The 22,819-nt window shown below is 52.8% G+C and overlaps 8 protein-coding genes across 8 annotated transcripts; 4 read left to right on the top strand and 4 right to left on the bottom strand.

The window, feature by feature from the left end:
* The first annotated feature begins 72 nt into the window (after positions 1–72).
* P152DRAFT_460468 (PIN domain-like protein) lies at positions 73–3,974 on the top strand. Its single transcript, XM_033679916.1, has one exon. It carries the CDS (start codon positions 146–148, stop codon positions 3,707–3,709), a length of 3,564 nt encoding a protein of 1,187 aa, XP_033531987.1. The 5' UTR covers positions 73–145; the 3' UTR covers positions 3,710–3,974.
* P152DRAFT_460467 (Spc7-domain-containing protein) lies at positions 3,725–8,008 on the bottom strand. The gene is made up of 5 exons (XM_033679915.1): positions 7,595–8,008; positions 7,461–7,545; positions 5,266–7,412; positions 4,595–5,216; positions 3,725–4,546 (listed from the first exon to the last, which is right to left on the bottom strand). The coding sequence occupies exons 1-5, from the start codon at positions 7,775–7,777 to the stop codon at positions 3,873–3,875; spliced, it is 3,711 nt and encodes a 1,236-aa protein (XP_033531986.1). The 5' UTR covers positions 7,778–8,008; the 3' UTR covers positions 3,725–3,872.
* Positions 8,009–8,251: 243 nt separating this feature from the next.
* P152DRAFT_460465 (40S ribosomal protein S11) lies at positions 8,252–9,058 on the top strand. The gene is made up of 3 exons (XM_033679914.1): positions 8,252–8,462; positions 8,607–8,845; positions 8,911–9,058. Exons 1-3 carry the CDS (start codon positions 8,282–8,284, stop codon positions 8,977–8,979), a joined length of 489 nt encoding a protein of 162 aa, XP_033531985.1. The 5' UTR covers positions 8,252–8,281; the 3' UTR covers positions 8,980–9,058.
* A 32-nt stretch (positions 9,059–9,090) lies between these two features.
* Positions 9,091–11,885, bottom strand: P152DRAFT_95905 (uncharacterized protein). Its single transcript, XM_033683382.1, has one exon. It carries the CDS (start codon positions 11,764–11,766, stop codon positions 9,532–9,534), a length of 2,235 nt encoding a protein of 744 aa, XP_033531984.1. The 5' UTR covers positions 11,767–11,885; the 3' UTR covers positions 9,091–9,531.
* Positions 11,886–12,032: 147 nt separating this feature from the next.
* Positions 12,033–12,841, top strand: P152DRAFT_460463 (DUF866-domain-containing protein). The gene is made up of 4 exons (XM_033679913.1): positions 12,033–12,167; positions 12,221–12,335; positions 12,400–12,465; positions 12,530–12,841. The coding sequence occupies exons 1-4, from the start codon at positions 12,133–12,135 to the stop codon at positions 12,794–12,796; spliced, it is 483 nt and encodes a 160-aa protein (XP_033531983.1). The 5' UTR covers positions 12,033–12,132; the 3' UTR covers positions 12,797–12,841.
* On the bottom strand, positions 12,838–16,473 carry P152DRAFT_95871 (GDPD-domain-containing protein). The gene is made up of 3 exons (XM_033683381.1): positions 16,244–16,473; positions 13,020–16,186; positions 12,838–12,971 (listed from the first exon to the last, which is right to left on the bottom strand). Exons 1-3 carry the CDS (start codon positions 16,377–16,379, stop codon positions 12,879–12,881), a joined length of 3,396 nt encoding a protein of 1,131 aa, XP_033531982.1. The 5' UTR covers positions 16,380–16,473; the 3' UTR covers positions 12,838–12,878.
* Positions 16,474–17,333: 860 nt separating this feature from the next.
* Positions 17,334–19,418, bottom strand: P152DRAFT_401403 (Pre-mRNA-splicing factor clf1; the record flags this gene model as incomplete). Its single annotated transcript, XM_033676611.1, has 2 exons — positions 17,334–17,585; positions 17,640–19,418. 2 exons carry the CDS (start codon positions 19,416–19,418, stop codon positions 17,334–17,336), a joined length of 2,031 nt encoding a protein of 676 aa, XP_033531981.1.
* Positions 19,419–19,758: 340 nt separating this feature from the next.
* P152DRAFT_401117 (Prp31 C terminal domain-containing protein) lies at positions 19,759–21,606 on the top strand (the record flags this gene model as incomplete). Its single annotated transcript, XM_033676600.1, has 2 exons — positions 19,759–20,079; positions 20,164–21,606. 2 exons carry the CDS (start codon positions 19,759–19,761, stop codon positions 21,604–21,606), a joined length of 1,764 nt encoding a protein of 587 aa, XP_033531980.1.
* Between the last annotated feature and the right edge of the window lie 1,213 nt (positions 21,607–22,819).

Raw genomic sequence — 22,819 nt, 5'->3', positions numbered from 1 at the left:
GTCGTGTTTCGCTGGTGGCTAGGTAGCGTCGACTCGAAATCACGTCAGTTTGATATCAATCCATTGCCAACACGCTGATGCCGCGGAATAACCAGCGAATGTTCACTGTCGCGCAGTCTGCCGTCTTACGGATGCTCGTCTCACCATGGGTGTTACCGGCCTCTGGACGGTCGTTCAGCCCTGCGCGAGACCGATCAAGATCGAGACGCTGAACCGGAAGCGACTGGCGGTGGACGCGTCCATTTGGATCTATCAGTTCCTGAAAGCCGTGCGTGACAAAGAGGGCAACGCCTTACGAAACAGTCACGTTGTCGGATTCTTCCGCCGTATTTGTAAATTGCTTTTCATTGGGATCAAGCCGATATTCGTCTTCGACGGTGGCGCGCCGGCCCTCAAACGTCAAACGATTAATGCGCGAAAAAGGCGACGAGAAGGTCGTCGAGATGATGCGGTCAGAACTGCTGGCAAGCTGCTGGCCGTGCAGATGCAGCGTCTTGGCGAGGAGGAGGAGAGGAGGCGCAAGGAAGAGTCTGCCGCTGGCCGGCACGAGGACAACGAGGAGGAAGCGCCGCTCCCCGAGAATCTGGTATATGCCGAAGAGACTCTAATGACGCCTCAAGAGCGGACACGAAATCGTACCTTCAAGAAGAAAGATGCCTATCATTTACCGGAGCTCGATGCCTCTCTTGCGGAAATGGGCGGTCCGGCCGACCTACGCATTATGTCACTAGAAGAGCTAGAGGAATATGCTAGGCAATTCAATTCAGGAGAAGACGTTAACCTATATGACTTCTCCAAGATCGATTTTGATGGATCTTTCTTTCAGAGTCTTCCGGCGAGTGATCGGTATAACATTTTAAACGCGGCACGGCTACGAAGTCGGCTCAGGATGGGCTACTCAAAAGATCAACTGGATAGCATGTTCCCTGACCGCATGGCTTTCTCAAAATTTCAGATCGAGCGGGTCAGAGAACGTAACGAGCTTACCCAACGACTGATGAACCTCAATGGAATGAACGACGATGCGATGTGGGGGGTTCATGGTGGTGGTAGAGTTGCCGGCGAGAAAGGCAGAGAGTACGTCCTCGTCAAAAATGAAGGCGTTGAAGGAGGGTGGGCTCTTGGTGTCGTCACGAATCGCGACGAAGGCAACCGGGACAAACCTATCAATGTTGATGAGCTAAAGAAGCCAAAACCTGACGATGAACCGAGCGAAGAAGAAGGTGAAGAAGATGAGTTTGAAGATGTGCCCGTTGAAGGTCTGAACCGGCTTCCGAAACAACTTCTTCGGAACAACGGAGCCAGCCGAACAATCGTTTCAGACACTCAGCAACATGTCGTTGCTCCGGCTCGAAGGGCAGAATCAGAACGCAGAACAGGGGAGAAGATTAATCCTCTGTTCGTTGCCGATACGTCAGAAAAGGAGGAACAATGGGAAGATGTAGAGATGGATGATGTTGATCAACTGTTCGAAGAACCACACATGACCGGATACGATTCGGAGGAAGAACAATTGCAACGAGCAATTGCTATGTCTCTTGGCCAAGAGCCTGGGATCGATTCCGATCACATAGATGACGACGATTTCGCGGAAGTTTTCCAGCAATCCCGAGTGGAGGAAGCAAAGTCCTTCACTGGAAAATCAGGAACAACCATTGCACGGATGGCTAACGAAAGGAGTCGTAAAGGTGCCGCCGTCTCAGAACCGATTCCAATCAACGTACCTAAGCCCCGCCCAGAAGATTCTGCCGAACATTCGGAGAGCGAAGATGACTTTGACTTGCAAAGGGCAATGCGAAGTTCTAAAGCGGTTCAAAAAGACTCGAACCTGCCAACGATGCAGACCCCCCCAGTGAAGGATACAGGTGCAAGCGCAGGAGCTGCAGCATCGCATCTAAAAAAACCGTCGTCATTTGATGGTCCTTTGCCGTTCGAGAGACTAGACCTAGGGAGCTCAATACTGGGAAAGAAGAAGAAAACCGCGGCGGCACCGGATGAAAATGCAGGAGGCTTTGAGAAGGAGCACGAAATCCAAAGCACCGCGAGACCAGTACCGCCATGGTTTGAACGCACCCACAAGGACACCTTGCAACAGGAGAAGACATTCGATAAGCAGGATAGGGACAAGGCGAAACAAGATGGCCGCTTTCAATTTGAAACACCTGCTAGGATACGCAGGCACGATGCGAATGATATCATCGACATCGACGATCCTAGCCAAGAACCTCCGATGTCCATGATATTAGGGCAGGATGCGAGTACTCAAAGGCCAACGACTTTACCAGAGTTGCCCCAGAAACCGGATGAGTCCCTGTCGACACAGCAGCCTTTTAAGCCAAGAAGCGAGCAACCACCAGAAAGTCCAGAACTGGAACAGTATGAGTGGGAAGAATCCCCCCCTCCAGAAATCGTCCAGCCTAGTTCTACGCAGGACGATTTGTCTGGGGTCGAAGCGATGAGGGCGAAGAATGCGGTCGATCCGACAGATGAAGACCTTCAGGCGGTAGAGGATGACCAGAACGTGATTGCCACTCAAGAACACGTACCACAGGTTCCATTAGACGATGCAATGCCTATACCGCCTGAGAATGAGGACTATGACGAATATTTCTCCGATCCTGAAGAAGCCGAGCTCTTCCGGCAACTGGAGACCGAGGCCGACGAGCATGCTCGGTTTGCATCGACTTTGAATAACAAGAGCAAGGAGCAGCATGCCATTGACTTCGATCAGGAGCTGAAACAGTTGCGGGATCAGCAGAAGAAAGATCGCCGGGATGCCGATGAAGTGACCCAGACCATGGTCCAGGAGTGCCAGCAATTACTCACCCTCTTCGGGTTGCCATTTATTACTGCACCTATGGAAGCAGAAGCCCAGTGTGCGGAGCTTGTGTCCCTGGGTCTTGTGGACGGAATCGTCACCGACGACTCGGACACTTTCCTCTTTGGAGGAACACGAGTCTATAAGAACATGTTCAACCAAGCAAAGTACGTCGAATGCTACCTTTCCCAGGACCTGGAGTCAGAATTTGCTCTAGATCGTGAGAAACTCATTGCCATTGCCCAGCTCTTGGGCAGCGACTACACTGAGGGACTTCCAGGGGTCGGCCCAGTATCTGCTTTAGAGATCATTTCAGAGTTCGATTGCCTGGAAAACTTCAAAGAATGGTGGCTTGCGGTTCAGAATGGATCGCGGCCGAAATCGGAGGATACCAAGAACCCCTTTCGTCGCAAATTCAGAAAGAACTCGACCAAGCTCTTCCTCCCCGTCAATTTCCCTGATCCGAGAGTCGAGGATGCCTACCTACATCCAGAAGTCGACAGCGACCCCTCCACCTTTGTCTGGGGTGTGCCTGATTTGGATCGCCTTCGAAGCTTCCTAATGGCCACCGTCGGTTGGAGTCCGGAACGGACGGACGAGGTCCTGGTTCCTGTCATCCGAGACATGAATCGAAGGGAACTCGAGGGAACGCAAAGCAATATCACTAACTTCTTCGGTGGCAGCGTCGGTGCAGGAGCGTTCGCGCCGCGCAGGAAGTTGGAGACCAAAAGCAAGCGGATGGAAAATGCCCTGGGACGTATTGCAACCAAGGCTAAACGTGGCAAGGATAACGCTACGGAGGGATTGGATCAAGACCCGACGGGCGAAGATTCGCCTGGCCAGTCGAGAGGTCAAACAAGGTCACGAGCCCGAAAGAAGAGGAAAATGTGAGTGAACAGTGGTAAACTCAAATAATAGTAATTTTCATCAAACATCACCACAACAACAGTGCGGGAGTCTTGCTGTTCGTCATGAACTCATCAATCGCGTTACATGTAGAATAGTCGATGCGAAGCAACCACTCTCTCCGGCACCTCATAGTTTCCATGGAATATCAACCCTTTCGGCCTCGCTTGATAAGACGTCTCTTCAGGTCCAAGACTGACTCGGCCCAAGACGAACCGGCATCAAGTCTGGAGCCCATATGTACCTTTAGAAACTCGCCCATCTTGCTTTCATCATACTTCTCTCCATAGACCACCGAGGCCGTCACATCTGAGAATACCTCGACATGACCGTCTGAAATGTGGGCCGTGATCACAATGACAGGACGGACCTTCGTCTGAAGGTTCGGCAGCACCATGTTCACTTTGATCGACAATCGCTCATCACTGAGAATAGCCTCCTCTGTGATACATAGTTGCCGCAATAGCCGGACAGCATTCGCCACAGAATCGGCGCAATCCCATCCCGAGCTGACCGTCCGAAGAAGGTCCGGTACCGACGTCTGGTATTGAGGAATCGAATGGAGATGTGCTTGAAGAAGCTGAAGAAAGAACCGCTTGGAGGTGGTGAGCGGCTGCGGTTTGCGTAAAGCGTGATTATCGCCAATGTAGCCGAGACTGATCGGTTGGTTGCCCGCCATAGGGTCTTCCATGCCACCAAGGAATGCGGCTGGATGGAGAAAGAGCTCGAGTTCCGATTTGTAAGTCATTGTGAGCGTATGCGGATCCGCATTGGCAGATGTGATCGTCCAGCCTGTCTTGAGTCCAACAGCATCAACTTTGGCTAAAGACCGTTAGTTTATACCAGTATTCAATGGGTTGTGGATCATACCTTTGAGCATGCCGACCTCGTCTGCAGACCAGCCACGGCACTCTTCCCGCACCCGCTCTGCCGCCTTGATGGCTTCTGAAGACTCTTCTTTCCGGTCCCTTAGGTCCGCAATCGCCTGTTCTTTTTCGTGCATAGACTGCTGCAATTCGCTGAGGAGCCTCTTCTTTTGCGCGATCTCCTCATCTGCACTTTGCAGCCTTAGTCTCGCAGCCTCAAGCTCGTCCTGGTCTTCCTCATTAAAGTTCGCTGCGTGCTCTTGTAGTCTCCCCAGCCTCTTTTGCAATTCGTCATTACGTTGAAGGAGACCTGGTAGAATGGATTTCATCAGTTCTTCCTGTGTTTGCAATGCATTATCGTCCTCATCAAGGTCGAGCGAGGACTGTTTGAGTCCTTTCGTGAGCTCTGTCAGGAGCTGCATCCGCCATGAGTACCAGCCGGCTTTGCTTTGCAAGCGAGCATTACTTTTCATGTTCTTGAACTGGTTGTCCATAATCATCCGTTCACCTGGAGGTGCGGATATATATTCTTTGAACAATGGAGGCTGGTTTTCAACGGCTTCATTCTCAATCATACGGACTTCGTCCTTCCCACCCGAGATATAATGCTTCATCTCATGACAAGACTAGGGTCATGTTAATCTTTATAACACCCATCGCATGGGCTGTACTCACATGTTGGAAGAGACTCAGCAGTGGTACCGTGCATGCACCAGCAACAGCCGCATTCTCAATCCGGTGAGAATCATCATCTGCAGATTCCTCCTGCAAAAATTGCTTGGTCAGAGCAGAAGGTGCTCCAGTATGTCTTCTCTTCGTCGTAGTAAGATCAAGAAATCGAATGTTCGTTAAGCGGAGAAATTCCTTTAGCGAAAGGTGCTCATCGACAGAGGTGTCGTCCTTCACTGGTGACGCTCTCGGAACGGGTTCTGAAATCGTCACGTTCTTTTTTGGCCCCTTTCCTGGAGTCGTTTGCTTTGGCGTGAATGATTTGACGGGACTCCGCTGGGCCGGGCTTTTTGGGGTAGAAGTGGACTTGAGTACAGGAGTCCTAACTTGCTTTCTTGGAGTGGAGAGCGATTTGATAGACTGGGACAGATTGTTCGCCTTGGGAGTTGTATCGGGTTGCAACCAATAGGGGCTCTCCTTGACCCTTGGGGATGGATTCTGCTGCTGGGGAGCATCGGGAACCTCCATCTTGACAGGCGTTTTGGGTTGGCTTTCGGGCCCCTCGTTGGTTTGTTTCTGCGGGCGCGGGCTGAAGCGCACATCTTTCTCATAGCTCGCTCCAGTCTGCTCAGGCGTCATCGGGACTATGCTAAGTCTTCCAGAACGTCGAGGAGACTTCCTTGGTGTACCTCCTATTCCTGTAGTTTGACGTTTCGGACTTGGTTTGATCGGTGACCGCTTAGGTGGAGACGGGGTGAGATTTAGAGGCGCGGCGGCTTTGGGTTGATGTTCATCAATACGGGGCAAGATCTGATCTTCTGAGCCGTGTCGTTTCACCACGGGTGCTGTTGAGGGAGTGGAGGCCTTCGCTAACTTGCCCTGATCGATATTTCCAAAATTCGAGGTCAGCTCCATACTCATGTCCTCCAAGTCGCCCTCGTCGTCTTCGATTTGAGCATCGAGTTGTGTAGCTTTGACATCCTTGATGCCGCCGACAGCCATCGTAAAGTCCATAGCGTCGTCGCCGAGTGTCATGTCCAATGTTGCGGCGGGCTCGGAGTTAGCCTTGAATATCATTTCCTGGATGCCACCAAGTGACTCGGTCAAATCCATAGTTTCATCATCGATGGCCAAATTGCCGAGAGACTGTCGATGATTCATGCTTGTCCGGCGTAGGCTCTTTCGTCTGGAGGGACTACCGCTGGCATCGACAACACTCGCAGGTGCTGGAAACACGCTTGACCTCCGTCTCTTGATTCCGCTACGCTGAGATGCAGGCTGCGCATTCTGACTGAACTTGATGCCACCGACCGCCGTGGTGAAATCCATCGTTGCATCATCCGCTTCCGTGTCTTCTACGTTCCGCTTGGACAGAATACCACCGACTGCTTGCGTGATATCCATACTCATCTCATCGGAACCTTCGCTTTCTGGTAGCATTGGCTGGTTGGTTTTGCTGCCAACTGTCCTTGTGCTGATGGCTGGAGAAAACGGATCGATGTTCTCTTGATCCAGATCAGGGCGGGGTGCTTGGGCTTTGGCCTTGAATTGAAGCCAGGGCTGGAAGGCTGCGGTTACCTCTTCCGAAGCTAGATCCATGGATATCTCTTCATTCTCGTCACATTCGATTCCTCGTGTTCCAGCCTGCGTTGCCGCCTGCCGCAACGCTTCTTCCAAACGCCCACTGGAAGATGTTGTTGAGCCGTCCGGACTCGTGCCGTTGTTTGGTCCATCGGCATGAGATAAAGTGTTCTCATTGCTTCCCGTCGAGCTTTCGATGTCGTCGCTTGCGGCGCTCGAGGTTGCGCTCGCCGGGCTCGATGATGGAGCGTCTGAAGGGCTCGATATTTCAGGTGGAACTCTAGAGACCCGGCGACGCTTCCGTTGGTGCATGTCTCTCTGGTTTGCTGGCGATGATTCGGGTATCGGAGATTCTGCCTGTTTCGGAGGCGTAGAGGGCGATTGCGCCGTGGCATCTTCCGCGGTCGGCGATGGATCACCATTTTTCGGCGTTTTTCTTGGGTTTTTCGGGGATTCTGAAGCGTTCCGCCGTGGGCTGGATGAGGAAGATGAAGTTGTCGCATCGCGCATGTACTCGATGACGTCCCAAGTGTGCAGAGTTGCCTCTGGCGCAAATGACACTCGGCGATTCGCTTTGGATGTCAGCAACGGATTTTGGGAAGTCGATTCTCTTTACTAACCAAGCGACTTTCGCCTTGCTTCCTTCCTCTTCGCTTCATCTTCCCGGCTCGCTAGAATGGACTTGACCGCAGGGACGAATGCAGACTAAATCCAGTTAGCGTTGTTCGCCGAATATTGTTGACATTATACATGCCTTTCGCCGGTCCTTAGTCGAAGGCTTCAACAAGACATCGTCAAGCCCGCCTGGTCCAATACTCTTGCTTCGGTTTCGTTTGCCCATTGCTTTTGGATCAGCTGTGGATCGCGGCGATTTCGCGTGGTCAATCGTGGGGAGTAAATCGTGCAGGAGATTCTCTTTGTCGGATTCGGCAGCCATGTTGATGTGTAGCTGATCAATAATGCTCTTGCTACTCGCTCCTAGCTTTGGTGCGGTTTATAGATCGCCGAGGAGGTATTCGCGAGGTTAAGTATGCATTGATAGGGGATGTCCACATAGACAAGGGCTGTATTTGATATGGTATTATCTTGCGACCACTGGCCAAGCGCAAACTGGGAAGTTTATGGACTTAGGATATGTTTCGTGATATTCGTGGTCTCGTGCAGAACCACGGATGGATGTGAAGGTTGAAGTGGTGGATGTGTTTGTCCAGGGTTCGGTTTGTTTACACCGCACCTAATTGGGGTTAGCGCTACACCGCCACAACAAACTGCACTAGCCACATTCTCAAGGGCACCAGCCACATCAAGCCACTCCGGAATTTCAGTTTTTCCACACCGACCGTCCAGGCGAACCATCAAAATTCCACCTCACTCATCGAATTTAACATCACGAGGAAGATCTCCGCACATCGCATCCCATCACCACCGAACGGTCGCAAACATGGCCACAGAATTGACCGTCCAAAGCGAGCGTGCTTTCCAGAAGCAGCCGCATATCTTCCTCAACTCGAAGGCCCAGAGCGGCAAGACCAAGCGCGTCGGCAAAGGCGGTCGGAGATGGTACAAGGACGTCGGGCTTGGGTTCAAGACCCCGAAGACGGCCATTGAGGGCAACTATATCGGTACGAATCCCTGTGGTTTCGAGACGGGCGTTCGCGGAGCATGTTTAGCAAGTCGAGAGTGCTGCTTATGTTTGCATGCGACTCGCGATGCCTCGCACAATCGATTATTTCCAGGGGGATGAATTACTGACAGAATCACTGCAGACAAGAAGTGCCCCTTCACCGGGCTAGTCTCCATCCGCGGCCGTATCCTCACCGGAACCGTTGTTTCCACGAAGATGCATCGAACTCTCATCATCCGACGCGAATACCTCCACTTCGTCCCCAAGTACTCGCGATACGAGAAACGACACAAGAACCTTGCGGCACATGTCTCCCCTGCCTTCCGTGTGGAAGAAGGTGATCAGGTCACCGTCGGCCAGTGCAGACCTTTGAGCAAGACGGTAAGCGAGACATCTATCCAACATAAGGGTTCCTAGAATTGTGGACTAATATTTTGCTTCCACAGGTCCGATTCAACGTTCTACGAGTGCTGCCAAGGACTGGAAAGGCTGTCAAGAAGTTCAGCAAGTTCTAGATTCTGTTTCTGCATGGCGAGAGGCTCTACATGGTTCCTTACGGTAAAAATGGGTATTCATATCGACAAACGGCGATAGGCATTGAGCTTTGAATGAAATCTCGCACGTAGTGCGATTCCAATTCATTCTACCCTAGGTGAATCATCTACGTGCTTGATTATATCTAATCATTGTTTGTCTCTGGTCCACTAAGCCAGTCCATACCTCGAATCCACACAAAATCGCTACGACCACCGCCATTCCCAATGAAATTGAACGCTATCCATGTTTCATTCCTAGTCGTTCTCGTCCATGATAATATACAACAGCCAGACTTCACCGCCTCTATGACCCTCTACATGCTAGGTGGGGTTTGTAACCAGATAAATACAAAATTCGCGTTGCTCGACCTTGAGCAGCGCTACCAAATAAACGCCTTCCCTATGCATGCATCGCTCTCGTAATGTTCCGACAAATGTTCCGACATGGAGTCCCTCCAGCAGCTTCCGGTGAATGAGGGACATGGGTATTGGAGATGCATCTCAAGTGACCGTGTTCCTAGACTAAGATCATTAGGAGGCGGCTTGCAAAGCCGGAGCCGCGGCCATCTGTGACATTGGTGTATCCTCCATTACGTCTTCCAGAGCCTCTCTGTCAGGGTAGACCGACACGTATGTTTTCATCTTGGTATGTGTTGGGTGGTTCCGCGCCTCCTGAGTTCTGAGTTGGATTCGGTTCGGTTTCACGGCCCTCGCCTGACTCGAAACTTCTTTCTTATCTGTGCGTATTCGGTGCTTATCGTATACGTCGACAATACTCTTGCAGAACTGAGCCACCCGCGTCGCAGCCGTCTGAGCGCACAGCCCAGAGGCGACCATCTGGTCAAGTAGCACGCGGAACTCATCCTTCATATCGCACATTTGACACAAGGAGAGCATCAGGAAGTATGTTTCGGAACACGGTCGCCCTCCGTTCTCCTTGAGAAACGAATCAACCAGGCTGGAGAACGCCCACCGACCTCGTTCCCAATCCCGGTACACCACGCATTTTCGGAGCATGAGACGAAACGACTCTCTGTTTTTCCGCACTTGCCCGGGTGTGATGGTATGCCACCATTGGTATACGGCATTCATATTCATGAAGCGGAGCATCCCGCGGACCATTTGCTGCAAGACAAGAGGGTCGGGGCGCATCACAGCAACAGCCTTGGAAGGACTCTCCCCGCTCCATCGAGCAACTTGGGTGTACTCGGATATTTTTCCGGCCGGCAACTTAAATACCTCTAGTCCGCCGAGTTCGCCCTTGGTGAGCCGATAAAAATACCAGAATTTGACGGGCTCGTTCATCATCGAGAAATGGTCGAAGACCAAGGAGCGTGTGACCTCATTGACGTGCTGGCGGGTCTCGAGAGCGGACGTCAAGACGGTGTTGAAGAGGGAGGAATGCTCGGGAGAATTGAAAGCCGCGAGGAGGAGGTTGTAGGATGTGATGTTTGGTGGCACAGGACTCGACAAGAATACCTCGGTCACTCTTATCACTACCTCTGGCAGTGATATTTTATCGTCCTTAAAGTCCCTGAGCGCACGTTCCAGTAACTCGTTCACTTCAACGACCACTTCATGATGACTCCCGTCGGGGCTATGCTTGAAATATGGCAGGGGCACTCTCGGGGTCGGGTAGCTGCTCCGCTGATCGGGACGAAAACGCAATCGTTTCAAAATGTCCTGCAGTTCTAGCAGCGTGGAGCCCAATTTTGCCTCTCCAGTCTTTGAATATGAGCGGAGCGTCGATACCCCCAATCTCCGTATATGCTCCGTTACATCAGTCCAGCAGCCGCACGATAGAAGCAGTTTGCAAATCATCGCTCCAACGGAAACATCGAGGATCGAGAGTTTTCGGTCCGCCCAGGGAGGATTGTCCAGAACTTTTCTGCGGTCAATCCCCTGAGACCAGATCGATTCGGGCCCGAAATGAAAATCGCGCCTCCGTATTCGCCACGATGTCGCGCCGTCGAGTCGAGGCCAAGGTGCTCCGGCCACGGGCTGATGGTCCCGGACGAAGTCCAAGTCGACCTGATCGTTCCCGTTTTCGACGACAAGTGCGTTCAAGGCTTTTACTGCGCGGGTGTCAATCCCCATCGACTGGAGAACCCAACCATCCCGAAACATGGTTCTGTGCTTGCGGTCAAGCCACGAGTACGGATGGGAGAAGTCCGCATCGACACCGTTCTTTCCACTATGTAGTGTTTTGTTCAGGTGATTACGAAATTGCGCAGACCCCGCTCCATTCTCTGTCCAATGTTCGACAAACGGCCGAAGGCCATCACTGATATGTGCGTGGTTTGAAATTGTCGACTTGATTCGCAAAGTGTTCTCGGAGGATCGCATGGGCTCAGGAGCTGTTTCCCAGCGCTCATTCCAAGGCTCTTCATACTCTTTGCTGGTCCCTGCATTGCCATCCAGGCGGGTTTCTATGGTAATTGAAGGGGGGTACTCCGCGTATCGCATATGTTCGGCAAGTCCATCGTCCGTGGCCGTGTCGTTCCCGAGCTCTCTCCGAGCTTCAGCAATGGCATTGTCGAGTTCGAGTCGTCGTTGTTTCTTCGCTCCACCATCCACGACCGCGGCGCTAGCGAATACCGCGGAGTAGAAGAATGTCGCGGAGTGGATCGGCTTCAGCAATCGCCAACGGGGGGTGCTGGTGGTCACTCGTCGGCTTGAGGTCGAGGTGGACCACCTCGAAGGGTGGCATTGGGGGCAGATGCAGTGGCTCCGAACGTGCGCAATGCGGGTCCAGAGCGTCTGCATATTCCCCAGAGGAGGAAACCCGGAGTGTTATGCTCTTGTCCAGGTCGCAATGGGGGTCATTCTGCTGTCCTGGAAACATCATGCGTGCCGATAATAATAATCACGATAATCACTAGAATCCATGGTACCTGGATTGTTAGTGGTCCAGGCCACGTGATACTAGAGTAATTTTTCTATCACGTGATTAGGTTCTTGATATGGCTGGATTCCCACTTGTCATTGGTCAGTTTTCTACCAATGTGCTGAGGTCGATCGCTCCAAATATCTACAAATATCTACAAATATCGCGGTCAATGTTCGTTCACTGCAAATAATCCTTGTATTCTTGTCTGAGAAAACAAATCCAAGTTGTAAAAAGCTATCAAAATGTTGGCTTTAGCACTGACCGCCGAGCTGAATGGGTACATCGCCGTGAGCGAATCGAGAACAATTTCCTCCGCTAATACTATCGAAGCGTGACCGACCTCGTGCCCGACGACACAAGCGACAAGCCTTTCTATTATACATTTAAGGTCCAATGCACATCCTGCCGTGAGGTTCATCCCAATTGGGTGACGATCAGCCGTTTTGTTCGTGAACATCCACCTCCAGTCGACGTAGTCTAGAGGAGACGAACCACTGACGGCCCTGAAGGAGCAAAACGAGATCAGCGGAAGCCGTGGCGAGGCGAACTTCGTGTGGAAATGCACGTTATGTAAAGTATGACTGTTCACGATTACTATGATTCATGAGTCGTTGCTCACGGAAACATCGCTGGGCGCAGAGAGAACACTCTGCAACCATTCAGAAGGAACCCGCTCCCTACCCACATTCATCACCACCAAAACGGCAAAATATCCTGGAGTTCGACTGCCGAGGGCTCGAGTTCATCGAGTTCAAACCGGATGGGGACTGGAAAGCGTCGGCGACGGAAACGAAGTCACGGTTCACGGAAATTGACCTGACTGACGGCGAATGGTATGATTATGATGAGAAGGCGAAGGAGGAGGTCAGCATTAAGGATTTGAAGTGGGAAATCAAGCGTGCATGAGCATATAGTGAATATTATATGTCTATAACATGTCAAGTAAAGTGCATTGTATCGCTTGCAATACATTTTGCAATGTCCCCATCTATGACTCCGTCGACTCGGATTCTGTCAACCCGTTCCGGATGGCAAGCACACTGTCTACAATGACCGCATCTATGCCATGTTGGACTTGAGCCTGGACCAATATTAGCGGCGGTTGATGATTCTGGGATGGGAGACTGACCTTAACATTCTCCGGGTCGTTATTCAGTGACCCGTATGTGACGCACACCAACCCACTCTCCTTTACCACCTTCACAAGTCTAGGGCACATCACGAGAGGCCGTGCTGATGTCACAATTCCAAGCAAATTCCATCGCACCGCAAACCGAATCGCCTCCTGCAGTGAGCTTGCTCGCACGTCGCTGACAGGGGAGGTCCCCGCATCCGTTAAGAAGAGGACTGGAATGGATGGCTGCTTGAGTGAGAGCAATATGCAAATGTCCGGATGGAACGAGCTGAAGATGATGTTCCGACCGCCACTAAGCTCATAGACCTTCTTGAGGACGGTGTCCACGAAGGAGTTCAGTTCGACGCCGTACGTGTCCATGTCGTGTGCCTCGGATTCGAGCAGCATGGGGTATTTCATCTCGATATTGAACCCCACATTTTCGGGCAGCCTCTGGAACATCTCTTCCAGCGTGGTAAATGGAGCTTGGATGAAGTTTCCACGAGTGTTGCCTTTGAAACCTTGCGCCTTGAAGTCTTTGGTATGCTTCATCCGCTCATTCATAAGCACACCATCTTCAATCACAGAACCAACGGAGAAGGAGCGGGGTTTCCATGTGGATCTGGCACCGTTACTGCCCGCCGAGTCATTTCTCGACTGTCTTGGATTGGGAGGTCTCGATTCTCGCTGGGACTGTCCGCCATTGACATGGAGGAATTGTTCCAAGGTCAAGGTATGCACTGGCGCATCGATGCCAGTCTCGCTGACCAGAAAGTCATGGTAAATGATCGGAATATGGTCCTTGGTCAGTTGGACGTCGAATTCAACATAGCTCGCACCGAGATTGGCGGCCGCGACGAACGACTCGATCGTATTCTCGCCCAGCTGTAAGCTCTTCCGTGCTGCAATGTTCTTGCCGAGTCCTCGGTGGCCGATGACCATCGGTGCGGTCAATGTCTTCCAGTACGTGTGGCCTTCGGTGATGCTCATATTCGGATGTGAGAACGGCGTCACCACAAGAAAGTTGAAGTTCACCTGGCCGATGACGTTCAAGGTAGGTGCCGCTATGATGGGGACGCTCAGATCGCCTTGGAGTGACATCCTCTTGGAGCCGATGGACGGCTTCACAGCCTCGAGCATGGCCACTCCTCGGCCCAAGACGCGCTCTTTCGAACCCGAGTACGTGGGAATAATGTCGAAGAGAATCTTCACCTTCGATAGGTCGCTCGTGATAAACGCGATAGGGTCGGTGGCCACGTTCTCCTGGACAGGAAGATCTATGACAACGGGTTCGCCTTCGGCTCCGAGAGCGGAGACCACAATCGATAGCGCCGTGTCGAGTTGCGTGGTATGCGCCTCTCGTATGGAGATTTCGTCCAGCTTCACCGGCTCGATCGCCTTCCGCATATCCAGCGATCCTAAGCTCAGCAGTACTATCGGTTGGTTCCGCAAATATCGATGTCCGAATGTCTTGATGGCGCTGGTCGGCTGCTGTAGCATACTTAAGCCGGGAGCCAGTGGGGTGCTAAGCCCGTCTTCTTTCGAGCTTACGGTGCCAGTGAAGGTGCCCGGGACGGAAGCGCTGGAAGGAATCAATTCGCTAAGTAGTTCCGCAATGTTGATATGACCACGCAACGCCGCATGCTCTTGTGCGGTCCAGCCAGAAATATCCGTCCGCGTCAGCTCCGCTCCAGCGTCTGCAAGTGCCTGGACTGCACCCAGGTGGCCATCCACGCAAGCTACGAACAGCGGTGTCCAGCCAAATGTGTTTTCAGTAGCTTCGAGGTCCAGTTTCTTGGGGCCTGTGCCTTCTAACAGGACTTTAAGACATTCGTCTCGGCCACATCGCGCGCATTCGTGAAGGATAGTCTCCCCATTGCCATTCCGGACGTTCAAGTCAAGCCCGGCTTCCACCAGTATTTTGATAGTGGAGACGTGATTGGCTTTTACTGCAAGCGCAAGAGCTGTTGCGGTATTGTGCCGTGACGTTTGAGTGCTCTCAACAGTGGTCTGGCTCCCGCTGCCATACCTGGCTTCGACAAGCAGCTTCCCGGTCAACGGATTGCCGTTGATGATACTCAGGTGAAGCGGAGCAAAGCCATCATCGTCCAGCCACGCATCGGCCTCAAAGTCTTGACCATTGTTGACGAGATTCCAAGCCAACATTCGGTCGAGGAGTTCCCGGCAGACCTGCACAGTCCCTTGTTCGGCTGCATAATGCAGAGGCGTTCTCCCAGATGCATCCTTCGCCAATATTGCAGAGTGCTGTGTTGCGGATAAGCCATCGAGCAGGAAGACCAGGAGCTTAAAAGAGTCGTCGTCCAGCTTGTCTTTCTCCGGACCACCGGATTTCGTACGCCGCAAGATGGGCATCTCTGCAGGTGTGATCAGCCCCGCACCCAATGTTGGAGCCCCTGGTTCATCGTTCTGGGGGGATGGTCGATTCGCCGAACGACCAATGCCAATAATAAGCCGGTGAATGCAATTCCGTTTATTGATATCCTCGTCTTCGTCTAATGATTTGGTTCTCTCTAGTAGTCTGGTGATGCAGTCCATCGACCGATTAGTGATAGATCGTTGCAATAGATTCAAGAGCAGTCGTGGATCGTCGGCGCTTCCAACATCATCGCCAACACTCGCCTCCTGGAGCAGCTCGACTAAGGTGGTGGCATCATCGTTCCGTACGGCCTGGTCGACACTGTCTAGCAGCGCAGAGGGTAGATTGGAGATTGCGCGCGAGGAAACCGTCCGAGCCGAGCCCGACGACATCGTTGAACTTGTCTCGCCACCGGCTTTGGACCCGGATAGAGCGGACAGCCATTCGTTCAGCGCGTTCATATTCGTGTTCAAGGAAGTATTCGACGCAAACGGCTTGGGGTCGACTTTCGAGGCAATGTAGCTCGGTTGGGTCCCAGCGTTCGGCACTTTCTTGTCCAGCTTCTTCGTGATCTTAATGAAACCCCGTCGATTGACTTCTCCGTACCACTGGAGCTTTCGCAATTGGCATCGAAGCTCCAACAAAGCTCGGACGAGCTCCTCGGCTTCATCTTTATCGAGTGCATCACGCGGCAGTTTTTCGTAGGTGTCTTCCAGGCGCTTCAGGCGACGGGTGTACTTGGCGTATTTTCGGTTGTAGAAGCCATCTACGTCTTCGAGGTTGCGGTCGAGGGAGAATAGAAACTCTAAGATAAAATATCGCGTCAGTTGAGTTACGAGACCGATGACCGGACAAGACTCACCAGTGAGGTCGACCTGTCCTGAAGACGAGGTTTCCTGGGCAAGTGCCTTGATATGCTTCTTCAAGCCCTTATAGTTAATGTAATAGGATGCCCACTCGGGGACTTGATTCCTAGGCAAGTTGTGCCCAAACTTCATCCTCGAGAGACGACCACAGAGCTTCTCGAATGCTCAGCAGTCACCACGCGACGATAGACGGTGAGATGATTGGAGAAGCTTAAAGTCGGTGTGAATCCTTTCTTCTGTTCTCGGTTGTCTCGATTGTCCAGAATGCGAATTCTTCACTTCACTTCCATTGACATCCGCTTAATTCACCTCAACCGCACCCTAAGAGTGCTGGAAAAAGCGATCAAGGTGGGCAAGCGGCGAGATTCCATTGTCGCTAGGAAATATCAGCATCACTGCAGTATTAGCATGGGGAGCGTAAGGGAAACGGAAGGAAAAACAAATACGCCACGTCCACTTTTTAGTACTTATTATCCATGAACAACTGAATCGCCCGGCACAAGGTGGTCTGCATGTGGGTACTCCGTAGTTTGTAGGCCGTAGGAATGGAACAATGGATGTTGGAGTCCCAATTCCGTGCGTTGATCGAGCGCCCTCGTTGGATGGATCTTTTGGAGCTATACTCATTACGTCATCCGAGAAAAAGAGCGTGGGATACATATTCGTAGCGGAGGAGGTGGAGTGCTTCCGCTGCAGATAATATTGGTAAGATGGACGGAACTCCGTATAGAATGAGACGCTTATTGCTCAATCCAGCACATGGTCGAAAGGTTAAATAATATGGGAACGAGGGATGGTACAACACATGAAGTATGTAATGGTTTTTTCACCCCATATTCTCATGTCGCACGGCAGCAATCCCTTGCATCACCTTCCGCCAGGGATCCCAGTGCAGATTGCGGCTGTCCAGTCAAGTGGAAAGACGCCCGACGAGGTCACGCGAGCATGTTGAGTGCAAACCGAGGTGACTACTGGCCGTTAGTCACCGACCAACTAAACTGACGGTTTGCAAGAGCGTCCCGCGATATCCGACAGGACAACGTGGTTCCTCATGTAACATAGACCAGTAAGTAGACCAGTGCATATCTACGGTTCCCCCCCATTCTCCTGAGCCTTCTCCTGTTTCCATTTGTGAGCCATCTGGAGTAGCTTCGACATGTTCGCCTCCCGCTCGTCGTCGGCGGGGAAGAGGTAGTCCATGTACTCTTCAAACGAATCGTCGTCCAGCTTCCTCCGTCGCTTTACCCGACGGGGCATCTGCTTCTCCACCTTCTCGATATCCTCCGCCAAGCCGTGAGTGTTCTCGAACGACTTCCAGGCATTCAGGATGGCGACGCGCTGAGGGGTGGTCAGAATAGTGTTTTTAGCAACGGTCGGGGGTGGACGACATACCTCTTCTTTGAGATCCTTCTCCTTCATGCTCTTTAGTGCCCTTTCGAACACCTTCCTTGCCCTCACCTTCGCCGCTTCGCTCACCGGTGTCTCCTCCTCCGTCTCCTCTTCGCCCTCCTCCGGAATGTTGATTTCAAAGTGCGCATAGCTGGTCCAGACTTTGACGTGATCGGTCTTCTCCAACAGGCGCTCGTAGAGCTCTCGTGTCCGATCGTACTCGCCTTCCTCCTCCTCAAAGTCGATGTAGGCCTTCCAGACCAACTCCGGCATATCCAGCGGATCTTGGTTGACTGCCAGCTCGAAGATCGCGCGTGCCCGTTCCAAGTCGTCCAGGCCCCTCTCCAGCTCTGCGAATTTGATCCAAGCCTGGCTGTTGGACGGGTTCCACTCGATGTGCTTCTCGTACAGCGTCCGGCATCGCACGAACTCGAACAACTTGAGCTCCAGCTCGATGTAGCCCCGGAACAGCTTGTCCTTCGGGCACATCCCGATCGCTTGACCCAATGTTTTCCGTGCGGTCTGCAGTTGCATCTGCCGCACCTCGAATTGGGCCTTCATCAGCCAGATCTTGGCGAAGGTGAACTTCTTGTGCGGTATTAACTTGAGGCATTCTTGATATATTTGCCGTGACCTCTCGACGTCCCGGTTCTCCATCTCTTCCCATAAAGCGTAGAATATCCACAAGTAGATGTATCTTCTCCAATGGCGTTTCTCCTGAGTCGGTGGCAGTTGAGCAATGGCTCGCTCGTAAACGTCGCGTATCCGCTCCAGGTCCCCTGAGCTCTCCTCCAGTCTAGCAAAATCGAACCAAGCGTCGTAGTTCTTCGGGTTCTCCTTCACTTGGTCCTCGTATTGAACCCTTCGCTTCGCAATGACCACGTCCTCCACGCCTTCCTGGTCACCGAATTGCTTCTCGAACTGGGTGTAGGATTTGTGAAGGGTCATCGATTTCGATCGTGGCATCCGGTCTAGAGCATATTTGTAAATAGCCCGGGTACGTTCGTATTCCTTCAGCTTCGTTTCAAACCTCGCGTACGCCATGAAGAGTTTCTCATCCATAAAATGATCTCCGAGAGCGCTGATGGCGTTCCCGTAGACGTCTCGTACCAGGTCACTCGTCCCGTTTTCTTCCTCGAATCTCGCCCATTTGATCCAATTCTTCGGCTCGGGGTGGACGATGGTGAACCGCTCGAAGATCGCCCGTGCACGATCGAACTCTCCGTACCGTTTCTCGAGCTTGATGTATGCGCTCCACGCCGCCTCATCCGGCTCCCACGACATCCACCGCTCGAACACCTGCCGTGTCCCCGGGATATTCCCCAGGGTCTCCTCCATGTACACAAATTTGTACCAGAGCTTGTCCACACGGGGCTGGATCGTCACGGCGCGATCGAGGAGATTTCGAGCATGATTGATGTTCCGGTTCCTCATCTCCGCCTCGATATACCGAATCCACAAGACCACACTCGCCGGTTCCACATCCAGCGCGCGCTCGAAGACGGACCGCGCTCTCCGGAACTCTTTCTGCTCCAGTTCCCATTGCGCGTACCGCATCCAGTTGCCCATGTTCAGGCGGTTCCGGCGGACATAGTCCTCGAACTCCTTCCGCTTCCGCCCCTGGAACTCATGGAGTTCTTCGAGATCGGCGAACCGCTGGGTGGGAGTTTGGAGCTTGGGTTCCTGCCGGTCGACGGCTTCACGAAGCAAATGTTCGGCGGAGATTTGGATATCGGCGGCTTGCTTGTTCTTGACCCTCGGAGGGCCGCGTGAGGCGTCCATGGTTGCTGGTGGAAGGTGTTTACACCGTTGTCTTGTCAATGATTCACCAGCTTCCGCTCCGGATTAAACTACACGAAGCTAGACGACGGTGTTGCGGTGGCACTTGAAGTTGGTTGTTGGGTCAAAAAGTTCCCTGGAGACTGAAGTTCGCGGAGTGGATCTGATGCATGAGCTGGGCGGGTTCAGTTGGGTGGCGTGGAGGTCTGTGCTTTCAACGGACTGGACTGGGCCGACTGCCTGGAACTTCAACATCGCAACCTCCAACATCAACTTCCGCCACGCATTTCAAGAACTTCCTTTATAAGTTCCGCTTCAACTTCACAAGCGAACTCGGTTGAAGATGGCGTCACTTGCTGATGAACTGTTACAGGATTTCGGTGACGATGGTTCCGACCAAGAGGAAGAACAAGCGGGAGGCTTCGAGCAGGATGGCGGAGACGATACAGCCGGCGGTGCCAACGCCGTTCCTGGGATGGAACTCGATGGTGATGAGGAGGAAATTGAAGATGCAGATGCTATGATGGAGGATGTGGAACAGGACGACGCAAAACGAGCGGAATTCCACGAGCAAGCGGCCAAGGCCAACGCCGCCGAACTGAGCGATGTCCGAGACGCAAAGGATATCGCCGCATTGATGAAGACGCTTCCCCCGGTGATGGAGGTAAGTCCAACCCATTCTGAACCTTTCAGGTGTATGATTTACAGTCCATCGAACTCCAGCCTGACTTGCGACGCCGCGTTACAGAAAATCGCCTATTTCCAAGGCTTGCCCTCTGAGAAGCAGACGAAGAACATCGGATCGGTCGAGGATAATCCCGAATATAAGCTCCTGACCCAGTCGAACAGCCTATCAACGATGATTGATAGTGCGATCATATGGAACCATAAATTCATACGAGACCACTACTCGATGCGATTTCCGGAGCTCGAACAGCTTGTCACGAACCCGATCGACTATGCGAAGACCGTCGCGATTATTGGCAACGGACCTCTCGAGAATCTGAAGCAGATTTCTACATCCACCGATAACTTGGTGGGACAGACCCTCAACTCCGTTCTCGATGGCCCTAGCTTGATGGTTGTTGGGCTGGAGGCTAGAACAACCCGTGGTCAAGAAATGAGCGCGTCGGAGCTAGAGACCGTGAGAAAAGGCTGCGAAAGAACCCTTCAGCTCGCGAAGGCCAAGCGGGTTCTCACTGAATACGTCGAATCTCGCATGAACATTTTCGCGCCGAATCTTACAAACCTCGTGGGTTCCTTAACGGCCGCTCAATTCCTCAACTTTTCGGGGGGACTGGCAGGACTCGCAAAAACTCCAGCATGCAACATTGCGCCGTTAGGCTCCAAAAAGCAAGCTCAAGCTGGCCTTGCTACCAATGTTGGGATCCGGCACCAAGGCTTCCTCTATCATTCTCCCATCATTCGCGACATTCAAATCGACCTCCGAAAGCAAGCCATGCGGATCGTATCCGCCAAAGTCGTCCTGGCCGCCCGGATCGACCGAGTCCACAGCAATCCCGACGGCAGCGCCGGCGAGGAGCTCAAAGAGCAGTGCCTCGAGCGTCTCCGCAAACTTCAAGAGCCCCCTCCAAACAAGGGCGTCCGAGCTCTCCCGGTCCCAGATGACAAACCGGCCCGAAAACGTGGTGGTCGTCGGGCGAGGAAGGCCAAGGAAGCCGTCGCGATGACGGAGTTACGGAAAGCGCAGAATCGCATGGCATTCGGCAAGGAGGAGAAGGAAGTGGGGTACGGCGACACGACGAAGGGCCTGGGCATGATCGGATCGGAGAATGAGGGTCGCATTCGCGCTCTGCAAGTCGACCAGCGCACACGCGCGAAGACGAGCAAGAAGAATCCCGGATGGGGCGGCCCGGTCAGCGGCACGTCCTCGACGTTCGGGCAGGGACAGGGAGCCGGGAATGCGACCGTCCTTCGCGGTCATGGCTTGCGAACCGCTGGTGTCAATGCGCCCTCCGGAACCGCGACAGCTATCGGGGCGTTCACGCCCTTCCAGGGTCTGGAGCTGGTGGATCCGAACAAGAAGGCGGAAATGGAACGGAAGCGGAAGGCGGAGCAGGATCGATGGTTCAGCAATGGGACCTTCACACAGATCGGGGGCAGTTCGGCGAAGCCGAAGATGGATGAGGGCGGCTTCAAAGTGCCTTCGTTGCCATCGAGGAGAGAGTAGATACGGAAGCGACGAAAACGTAACCGGATGGGAACGATTACGGACTCATCAAAGCGGGATGTTCCAGATGTTGGACCCGCGTCCTGCAGAAGACACCAGTTCCAGCAAGATGCCATCACGCTGCAGATCCTCGTTGCTCGCTTTTGCGGGCAGCATTTGTCAAAGGCGAGACGAGGCATCCTTGATGGATTGTTCAGTGGCAATCAGGGGTAATTCAGGAGGTGAGAGACTCCGACTTTGGGAGAAATGCTGGCAAGGTCACCCCGCTTACCAACCACGATGTAAGAAGTTCAATATCTCAGAACTCACAGATTGTGGTCGTCCCCTAGGGACCGAGAAGAACTATGGTCGAGTCCCCTTCGGCGAAGCGGAGGCCTGAGTAGATATCCACATCGCACACTTTCCACCATGAACGGACGGGATTCTCTAGGTATAATAGATAGGTATTCAGCAGTCTGAAGTAGAACAGATGGATCTGCTTTGAGAATCACGCTTCCAATACGAGATTGGTGAAGAATCACCACGATTCCCAATCCTGTTCACTGAATTCTACCTGTATCATTTCCCCATTGAATTTGCTAGTTAAGCTTTATCCACCTAGGCACGAGAGGTTGCGAATTGCTCCACGCGTCCCTTAGTTCCGCCGTGAATGTGAAGCACCACAAGGCCAACGACTACATGATGTGTACTCTATCCTCACAATTCTACGTCTCGTAAACTACTAAGGAAATACGGATACGCCTCAGATAGTTACCGATATCAACTACTAAACCTTGATAATTCCAGTGGCGCTCCTGGCCCCTCCAAGCGGCTCCACCGCAACCCCTCCCGACATGTTTCTTCCCCCCTCCAATGATCGTCGCCCCCTCCCCACCACCACGCCGACCAACATGCGTGTGCGCTATGCGCTGGCCAACATACCCCACCGGTTCGCATGTCTCGCGCAGTCTCGCGCGGTGCGAATCATCGGCCTACGATTTTGGGACGGCGTTGGCTGCGTTACCAAGGCCATTCGTTGAGTTTCGTCAGTGGGGGAGAGGCTAGATGAGGTGAGGATCTGGTCCAATTGATGCCCCGAGTATTAGGTAAGGCACGAGAATGATGTCACAAGATCTCGTCGTCAACGGCGTGCTCGACGGTCGACGACTTTCCGATGACAGAGACGAGTAGGCGGGGCTCTCCGGTGCAAGACAACGGAACACCCCGTTCATCT

The sequence above is a fragment of the Eremomyces bilateralis genome (assembly GCF_010015585.1).
Source record: "Eremomyces bilateralis CBS 781.70 unplaced genomic scaffold P152scaffold_18, whole genome shotgun sequence".
NCBI lineage: Eukaryota > Fungi > Ascomycota > Dothideomycetes > Eremomycetales > Eremomycetaceae > Eremomyces > Eremomyces bilateralis.
This window is presented reverse-complemented; position numbering and strand designations above follow the sequence as displayed.